This window comes from Asparagus officinalis, chromosome 2 (genome assembly GCF_001876935.1).
Source record: "Asparagus officinalis chromosome 2, Aspof.V1, whole genome shotgun sequence".
NCBI classification, from domain to species: domain Eukaryota; kingdom Viridiplantae; phylum Streptophyta; class Magnoliopsida; order Asparagales; family Asparagaceae; genus Asparagus; species Asparagus officinalis.
Genome location: NC_033795.1, coordinates 15,254,458 through 15,264,946, shown reverse-complemented (window position 1 = coordinate 15,264,946; position 10,489 = coordinate 15,254,458). Strand labels below are relative to the sequence as shown.

At 35.4% G+C, this 10,489-nt stretch overlaps 1 protein-coding gene across 1 annotated transcript; it reads left to right on the top strand.

Annotated features, from left to right (window-relative positions):
• LOC109830367 (40S ribosomal protein S10-1-like) lies at positions 2,760–9,957 on the top strand. Its single transcript, XM_020397617.1, has 5 exons — positions 2,760–2,853; positions 2,927–2,975; positions 3,976–4,258; positions 4,901–5,027; positions 9,590–9,957. The coding sequence occupies exons 1-5, from the start codon at positions 2,851–2,853 to the stop codon at positions 9,659–9,661; spliced, it is 534 nt and encodes a 177-aa protein (XP_020253206.1). The 5' UTR covers positions 2,760–2,850; the 3' UTR covers positions 9,662–9,957.

Sequence of the window (10,489 nt, the reverse complement as noted above, 5' to 3'; positions counted from 1 at the left end):
GTTATCAAATTTATATATAATAGATTCATAATTGGAGTAAATTAATGGAAAATATCTAACTTTAATTAAACTGCCAAGTTTAGATCGTATTCCCATTTTTCAACTTATTTCAAATTTTATAGAAATTTTGAAATAAATAAAAATTGAAATTATTTAAAAATAGTAATTATGAAACTAAGGAATACCTAAATTAATTTTAACTTTTTTATTTTTTATTTTTAAATAATTCTAAAAATTAATTTTTATTCTTGGTTATATATTTTAAAATTATTTAGTTCTGGAATATCAAATTTTAATTTGAATTGTTATTTTTTAAAGATAGTTATGAAACTTTATTTTCATGTCGAATTTAATACTAAATTATAAGCATAAGTTACTTCAGTTATGTGTATTTTTTATACGCAAATATAATGATTTTCTTAATTTTTAAAATTTATTAAATTCCAAATGAAGGGTATTCTGAATAACCAATGCAGGTAACTTAAATTTCCATATTTAATTTATAATTATTAAACTGAAACTATATTATTATTTATTTACTAATTTCCTATAAATTTTCTATTACATTAATATTTTTTTGAATTTTTTTTAGAATTCATATATATTATTATTTGTTAATCGACAACATGATCTATACATGTAAAGGTAAATATTTTTTATTTTTTTATTTGTTTTTAAAGCATATCATTTTTTATAATGAAAAATATGATTAAAAATTAACTATTGTTCAGGAAAACAATATAATTAATATTTTTTAAATAATTATGTTATTAATACATTAATGTCTAGGATTAACTATGTATTTAATGTTTATTATCTTCTTAATGATTTGGTTATTTAATATATTATTATGAAAATAAAACTATATTATTTATTATTTATTTAATGATTTATTTAATATTTTATGAAACTATAATTTACAGGATTTAAAAGTAACTATCTTTCTCCTGTAAAAACTCAAATTTCCCGTAAGAGATTTTTAATTATAATTTGACAAATTTTAATTTTTTTGTAAAATTTGTTGAATATTTTAGAGAGATGAATAAAGAACATGCTCTTTCAATTTTCAAGAAGATGATTGAGATGGAGAAAAAAATAATTAGAAATTATTAGTGCTTTTCTTAATGTTTTGCTTATTATATCCTATAATTGATTGATTGATTGAGAACTTTTTTTTGGCAATGCATCATTTGTGAATAATAATTTTTGAACATTAAACTATCTTATATCCTAATTTCATTCAAGCTGCATTTAGGATATTTTGATTATCATTATTTTAATTATTTTATTATAAAAAATAGTTGAAGTAATCTTAATTTTAATTATAGCTTTATATAAGTTGCTTAATACCATTATTTCTAGGTGGGTACATGTTATCTTACCTCAATGGGGGCAGATAAGAGTGGGGTTCACGTGTTTCGAAGTGGTTGAGTTGCTAGATTTTTTAAATTTATATTCGGATAAGAGTAATTAAAACGTGACAAAATATAAATGAATTGCGATATGACCATACGTAGCACGGGCTAAAATACTAGTTATATACCAATGCACACTTCATTCTCTAATTAGTTCTTCACAAACATTCATAAATGGTGGGCCCGGCCTTTGTTCGATACGCAACACGTCGAAAAACAATTAGGGGGTGTTTGTTTCACCAAAAAAATTTAGCATTTGGTATGGGTTACAATTTTTAGGATAAAAAAGTGAGTGTCCTGTATTTTGGGATTCCATATACGGTGTTTGTTTTAAGAAATTTTTTAGAATATTGAATCCTAAAAGTGCAAAAAGTGCCCAATTTTTAGAATTTGTCAAATCCTCTCAATTAGAGAGGATTTTGACAATTCCCATAAATTGGTGTGTTTATCTCTCAATTGGAGATGATTTGACAATCTTAATTTTATCTTTTTGTGGGAGGTAACCTCACTAAGATAGCATATTTGTCATATTATAAAATTTTGGTATTTGGTAATGCTACAATTTGAGTTTGAAACAAACAAAATATTACAAATTGTAGTATTCCAAATCCCAAAATACTAATGAAACAAACAGCATTTTAGAAATCCCCACCAGGGGCGGAGTTACATTGAGTCCAATGGGGTCCCAGGACCCCAGTAAAATCTAAATATGTACCAGATCAGGGGCGGAGTTACATTGAGTCCAATGGGGTCCCAGGACCCCAGTAAAATCTAAATATGTACCAGATATTACATATAAAAAACATAAGTGCAGCAATGGCCCAGTGGTTTAACACTCCGAGACCCTTGTAATCCACCAGAGTTTGAGTCTGCTGAGCTGCATATTTTCACGATTTTTTTTTACAATTTCTCTTATCACGTAGTACAGACTGTACAGTAGTAAACAAACTAGAGAAAAATTAAAACCCTTCCCCTTCCCCACCTTTTCAATGTTCACGTAAAAAAAATCCCTCCAACTCCCTTCTTCAACAATTCTCCAAAATAATTTGTGCGTAAAATCTATATTATCAATAATTTTAGGACCCCATATGTTAAAAATCCTGGCTCCGCCACTGATCCCCACCCATAACAAAACACCTATGGATTTCAAGTCCCATGATAAAATCCATATCCTAAAATTATAAGATTTGAAACAAACACCCCCCTTAAAAAGCTGAATAATTGGAGAATCTTAAGTGGGCCACACATTGTGTATAAGTTACAGTGGGCCCCTCTAAACCCCACCATGAAGCAAACTAATCTCCACCGTCCATCGCTAGACTCCGCAAAACCCGGTCACAATCCACACTATAAATACCACCTCCAAACGCTAGGGTTTCTCTCTGCTCTCTTCCCCCTCTTCAGATCTCCAAGCTCCAACTCATCATCATCAGCAATGGTGAGCAAATTAAAGTTACAAGCTAGGGTTTTAATTGTTCTCGAATCTAATTTCTCTTTCTCTCTTCATTCAGATTATTACGAAGAAGAACCGCGATGAGATCTGCAAGTACCTCTTCCAAGGTCTTTTTTTTTCCCTCTAGAGTTTTAATTTTCTACCATCAAAACCCTAATTTTACTACCATTTTTGTCGAATTCAGACCATTGTAAACTATGTTCATTAGAGGAACACATCATAAACTTTCGAATGAATGGAAAAATTGCTATATTTGAGTTACTATCGTAAAACGATCGTATAGTTTCCTGATAGTGTTTGGTATTTTTCTGCTGATTTTAAAGATTATGATGTTTTTGACTAATAAAAGTAGCTCATGGCAGTTTTGTAAAGGATAAATTTTTAAATAGACCAATTTTGATATGTAATTAGCAAGATACACCAAAAAAGTGCTTACTTAGCAAAATAGACCAACTTTCTGAAAGTTGTCTATTTTGCTAATTATTGAAATTGGTCTATTTCAAAGATTTGTCTATTTCAGAACTATTTTTTATAAAAATTTGTAAATATGACTACATAGATAAATTGTAATTTCTCTAATTAATTGTAAAACTAAGTTACTTTTTTAAAAAAGGACTTAGAGTCACACGTGTAGAGTATAGCAACATAAATGGCTGTAGTTGCTATATTTTCAAATAATAACTACAGTTGAATTTGCTGCATAAAATTAACTTCAAAATGAAAAAAAAACTCAGAAAAAGGGTACACTAACAATATAAAAAATTGCTTTGGCGAGGTGAAATATGTAGTTAGTAAAATAAGAGGGACTATCTATATGTAATAAACACTATAGAATTAGAATATAATAACTATGATTTTTGAAATAAACCAATTTTAGCATTTAGCAAAATAGACCAAAACATATATTTAATTCGCAAAATAGACCAAGTTTTGCCTGGAAGTTGGTCTATTTTGCTAATTTAATTCTAAAATCAGTTTATTTCAAGAAAAAACCCCTAGTGTAAAATTTGTGACACAAACTTCTATTTTGCACAGATTAAGAGTATATTTAGTCTTATATACTAATTATCCCACCCTAACTCTTTTACCCTTTTTTGTTGAATTCAGAGGGGGTTTTGTATGCAAAGAAAGACTATAACCTCGCGAAGCACCCATTGATCGATGTGCCAAACCTGCAGGTAATCAAATTGATGCAGAGTTTTAAATCTCGGGAGTACGTGAGAGAGACATTCTCATGGGAACACTATTATTGGTTCCTTACTAATGATGGGATCGAGCATCTTCGAACTTATTTGAATCTTCCATCTGAAATCGTTCCTGCTACATTGAAGAAGGCTCAGAAGGGGCCACCGAGGCCTTTTGGATCTGGGCCTCCTGGTGATCGCCCAAGGTTGTAGAATGGACCTATTTTTTATGGTTTATTGTTTGGTTAAATTTCACACCATAAAGGCATGAACTTTGAGTGGTATTTGCACATAACGATCATAAAATCTTCTATGGAGAAGATTATGAACTTCCAAAACTGCATAAAGTTACCATGAATTAAAGAAATTGTTGCTAAGAGTCGATAAAAGTCCTGAAGTAAATTATGTCTATCAATGCACTTAAGTTTATAATATGATACACGAGATATATGAATTAAATAAGATAAGATTCTTCAAAAATTGTCACGCTACATTTAAATTAGTTGCTATTACGTGGGAGTTTATTGGAAAGAGTTTGTGGTAGTTTTCTCTTGTAAAAAGCTATTGTGATAGTTATTTCCTTTAAAATTCATTAGGTAATAGTAGTTCATTAATATTTTCTGTCTCTTTTCTTATAATTATATAGTATAATGTATGTTCGTCAGTAGAACATCTTGGTACGATTTGTGAATGGATTAGGAATTATTCTTAAATTATGGATAGGGGTTGTGGATTTTTATTGATATGTAATGTAACATACCATGCTTGTTAAATTGGTTTGAAAGTATTTTAATTATTTGTGTTGTAACTTTGGTTTTGCAATTAACTTAATCGATTTCGTATTTTAGGGGTTCACGCTTTGAAGGTGAGAGGAGGTTTGGAGATAGGGACGGGTACAGAGGAGGTCCTCGAGGCGGCGGTGATTTTGGTGGTGACAAAGGCGGAGCTCCTGCTGAGTACAATCCCTCGTTTAGGGTAATAACTTAATTATATGCCTAATACTCAATGCAATATAGCTTAACTTTCTGTCATTGTGTAGTAAACTATGTGCATTGTTTCTAAGCAACCTTGTGTGGTTACAAGTGAAACTGACAACATATAGGGGCATACATTTTTACAATCTGCTATTGCTTGTCATGTAGAAAACCTTTGACATCTTTTTTGTTTTATGCCTCTTGTTTCTTGCTAATAAATGAACCACGTGATGAGAATGGTTTCTACATCTCACGACGGTCGTCTGAGATCACCTCAGTGGTGTTTATGTTGATGTATTACCATTATATCTGATGGTTTTCTTTCTTGGTTTGACTTACTTTCTTCTGATTGAAAATTCTAAAAGCCCATCAGTTTACCTTTCTATTTCTTCTTTTGCTAATGAAACTCTAGTGAGTTTCCAATTTATATTCCACACAATAAAAAACATAAAATGTTATAGGAAATTTAATTCTCATTCTTGTTCTCATACAAAATATTAATTACAATATATAATGTATGTGTATGTATCCATGTCACGTACCCTACCTTTTACAAATTTGCGGTCCTGTGCCAGTACTGGTACCGGTATCCAGACGCGTACCCTTACCCATGCAACGTAGCCTCCCCCAAATCCAAAACCTTTACTAATTTGCCTTGCGTGGCTTCTGGGTGCTCTTTAATACTTGTTCCTTTAGAGCAAGTGCAGCAAGCTCCCAGTTGGGAGTCCTAGTCAGCAAGCTCCTAAGAGCTCTCAACCTTTTTGGAATAAAAAATTAAAAAAGTAAGTCTTGAGAGGCACTCATTCTTTTATGGAGCTCCAACAAGCTCCTAGTTAGGAGCTCCAACAATATCAAAAAAACCCCTCTTCTATTTTAATATTTTACCCATTACTTTTAATTATATTTAAACCTCTTGTATTTTATTTCTAACCGTTGGATACGGCCTTCGAGGGAGTGCACATAGTCTTCGAGGCAACCCACGGTCTTCGAGGGAGCGCACACAGTCTTCGAGGTAACCCGCGGTCTTCGATGTTGGGCACGAAGTTCGAGGTATCGCAAACTTTGACCGTCAACCGACTGATGCCTATAAAATTCGACGGCTTCTCTCCTCAGCCCATCATCTCCCAGAATAAAATGTCTAGCTCATCTAGCTCTAGTGATGATGAAATGATGAAGACGTTCTTTCTTATAGGAGCTGTTGTCGTTGAGGAAGAAGAACAAGAGAAATGTTCAACTTCAGTTCAACACAAACGGCGTATCGTGCTCCATCGAAATCGACTGGAATGCCACAATCGGTTATTCCAAGATTATTTTGCTGACGCACCAACCTATCCTCTTTATTATTTTCGTCAAAGGTTCAGAATGAGGCGTTTGTTATTCCTTCAAATCCACGACGCAGTCGTCGAACATGACAAGTACTTCGTCCAAAAGAGGAATGGTGCTGGACAGTTAGGACTATCTAGTCTTCAAAAGATTACTACAGCTGTGCGGATGCTCGCATATGGAGCATCCGCTGACTCCGTTGACGACTACGTTCGGATCGGTAAAAGTACGTCGCTTGAGAGCGTGAAGAGGTTCGTTCGATCGATTATCAACATCTTTGGAGAGGAATACCTTCGTGCACCGACTAATGAAGATGTTGCACGCCTGCTCGAGGAATGCTCACAACGAGGTTTTCCTGGTATGCTTGGGAGCATCGACTGCATGCACTAGACATGGAAGAACTGTCCAACTGCCTGGCAAGGTATGTATACTGGACATTTTCATGAACCCACAATTATTTTGGAGGCCGTAGCTAGCAAAGATCTTTGGATATGGCATGTCTTCTTTGGACTGCCGGGGTCTCACAATGACCTTAATGTTCTACATCGTTCACCGATTTTCGCACAACTTGCGGAGGGAAGAGCTTCACCGTGCAACTATACTGTCAATGGCCACGAGTATAATATGAGATACTATCTCGCCGACGGGATTTACCCAGAGGTCCACATTAGTGAAGACTATTCCAGCACCTCGAGGAAACAAGTATAAGTACTTTGTTCAACAACAAGAAAGCGCAAGAAAAGATGTTGAGCGAGCTTTTGGCGTATTGCAAGCTCGATTTGCGATTGTTCGTGGACCAGGACGTTTCTGGCAACCTTGTGTGCTGAAAGATATCATGACAGCTTGTATCATAATGCATAACATGATCGTTGAAGATGAACGTGATTGTCAATAGGACAACAACTTCGACTTTACTGATTCGGTACCAGTCGTTGAACCTTCTCATGTGCAGACGGTGCCTCTAACTGAGTTCATCCAAAATCATCATCGGATCAGGAACACGCAAACACACAAATCACTAAAAAATGATTTGATCACACGCAAACACACAAATCACTAAAAAATGATTTGATCGAGCATCTGTGGCAGCTTAAGGGATCCATCGTCGAGGATTAAGTTTCTTTATGTCTAATGTAATTTCAGAAAAGGAGTTCAAGTTGTTGTACTACGCCAATTTTATTTTTAATAAAGTAGTTGTTTTCATTCAATGCTAAAATTTTTAACTTCAAGTACAATCATAAATCTAATATAAGATACTATTTGATAATTAGGAAGAACTAATGAGGATGCGATGCGAGTACAATATATGATAATTAGGAAGAACCCTTGGACATCCACCTCTCCAATATCTCTGCCTGACGCATTTCAAAGTATTGACGTTGAACTGAATTGAGTGTTGAGAGATCGTTCTTCATGATATCGTCATCTTGTTTCTTCTGTTTTAGCTCCATTTTTTCTTTGTTGGTTTGCTTCATCCATGCGAAAGCCTCTCCCATAATGGACTTAGCGGACTCAGATTTGTCCACATTTTGTTTCCTCTTGAGTTTTGCCGCTTTCCTCCCTTCAGGCCTTGCTATAACATCATCCGAGTCGAGTCAATGTTCAACTCGATGGGGGTCGCTGGCATGGAATTGTTTGGTGAGGAATCAGAGTTTGTGGTTCTTCTCGGCTGTGATCGAATCTTATTGTAATTTTCCATTTGTTGGATCCACTTTTGGTGATGACGCAACTCAACCCAGCAATGGTCAAACACGAATGGCTTACCATAAAGGGATTGGTATAATTCTTTTACTTCTGCAGTCTACACAAGAGTTAAATTTAGAATAATCAAACATATAAGTTAAATATTTACATAAAAACATATAAGTTAAATATTCACCTGGTCAATAATTCTCGTACCAGATCTTTGTCTTTCTTCAATCTGAGCAACGCACCCGCAGAACTTGTTGACAGATAGTTGAATCGTTGACCAACTGTGCATCATTTGGTTTGGTGTGCGATTCGTTGGATCGGTGGAGTATTGGATAAAGTAGTCGTTAGCTCTGTGCCAAAACTTATCTTTGTGTTGCCCCGTACCTTGGATGGCGTCTTGGCTCGTGTTCAGCCAAGCAGACACAAGAAGCTTATCCTCGTGGACAGTCCAATTTTTGGACCGCGTGTAAGCCTTCTTCTTCTTTGTGGTCGGTGTTTCTTGGGATGACACTTGTGTTGCGGATTGCGAGAACTCGATGGGATGACCTTATTCTCCGACTTCTGTATAGAACGGCGAGTATAAGGTCGATCCTTCACCGGTAAGGAGATGCGAATAATAGTTTTGTGAGGGATCCATGAGATTTGTAATTTGATAGGGATATATAGAGTTTTTTTTATGAGAGAGTTGTGTGAAATATTTTGAGTAGTGAGATGTGAATTTATAGATGTTTTTTACAACAGTAATTTTTTCAACAGCATGATTTTCACAACGTCAATATTTCCCACAACTCAATATTTCCAACAGCCTGATTTTCACAACGTTCGATTATCAACAAGAAAAAATTTCACAACTCAAATCTTCGACAGACGGTTAAAATCAAACAACGCACTCCATTTAAAAAAAATCAAAAAATCCTTCTTCTCCTTCGACAAACCCAACCCCAATTCTTCGACAGACCAAACAGCCCTCATCCCCAAATCTTCGACAGACCTGTGCCAAATCTTCTCCCTTCGCCACCATCGTCTCCGACCCAACCCCAGCTGGCCATCGCACAGTCTCCGAACGCCACCCTATCTCCGCCACATCTCCGCCTTCAGTCTCCGATCCCACCCCGAAGTCCCGACCCTCCGTCTCTGTATTTTCTGATTTTGGAGGGGATTTGGTAAATCCTCTCCTAGTTGGGAGCTCCCAAGCGCTCCACAAATTTGTGGAGCGCTTGGGAGCTCCGAAGCTGGAGGCAGCCACGTCAGCGCTTGGGAGGTCTTTGGGAGCGCTTCAGAGGCTGTTGGAGGGGGTTAAATCTGGGAGCTTGGCCACGTCGGAGCTGGGAGCTTGCTGCCCATGCTCTTACTTGGTTAAAGCACCCAAGGAATGTCCTTTTCATGCTATGTATCAAATTTACCGCTACTATCCTTTCGTTATAAACCTGATGTCCACTATATATCTTTACATTTTTTTGTTAGCTCAATCAACACAATAGTCCTATTTACTTTTTTGATATATCTGAATGGAATTTTCTCATGTGTTGTATATGTTAAATGATGCAGGGTTCTGGTGGTAGACCTGGGTTTGGCCGTGGCGGCGGCGGTTTTGGTGGTCCTGCACCATCTATGGAGTAGATTTACCTACTGCATGTCATATGCATTTCTCCAAAATTTTGTATTAGGATCTTCTTTTATTTTTGGAAGAATTAATGTTTGCCCTATTCTGCAAACTTGTTTGCTTAATGTTTTCGCCATCTTTGACTTTCTCAGTTTTGTAGCTCATCCTCTGTTGATGGATGCCTTCTTTTGCTATTGCTAGTGAGGTATGGCGTCCAAAATGAGTATCAAGCTGACATTCATCCAATTTGTTTCTTCTCCCAAATCCTTTTGGCGTTTGATAGTCTAATTTAGAGATCCAGCATTAGCTTATATATGACCCAGCGTATCAGTTCCTGTATGGTTTGTGCTCAATATTCTCTGTGGATTTGCATTTTATCTGCATTGTAGATGTCATCAGTGCCCTAGTCTCTGGATTTTGAATTGGATGAGTTTACTGGCTTTTGGATTAGATAATACTTTGCAAATATGAAAAATGAAACTAACTACAGATGGGCGGAGAGTTTTACTTGTGCGCTCAAAGGAAAACGTTTACAGGTTCTTTTTGGCAAATATGATGCGGTTAAACATCTGTGACCGTGTTCCTCAAATTTCTTCTGTTCCTGATTCATGAGTTACTGTTCATTGAGTATGTCAAATATGAAAGTACTTCATTGATTTAATGTTCTATAAATTAACGACTGTAAATTCATTTCATTTATGAGGTTATATTTAGGCGGTTCTTGCAACGTATAACCCTCAGACTGTTGAGCATTTTTCGATTCGTCTCTCAAATCATCAGAATTCTAGATTTATCCTTTAAATTGTTTTCTTTGGCCAATTTTAGCCCTCTTAGGTTAAATTACC

Excerpts from the sequence above, each read along its gene's own strand:
- LOC109830367 (XM_020397617.1), top strand. Across the intron at positions 4,259-4,900 it reads CCTCCTGGTGATCGCCCAAG|GGGTTCACGCTTTGAAGGTG; the intron begins GTTGTAGAATGG and ends TTCGTATTTTAG. Across the intron at positions 5,028-9,589 it reads AGTACAATCCCTCGTTTAGG|GGTTCTGGTGGTAGACCTGG; the intron begins GTAATAACTTAA and ends TAAATGATGCAG.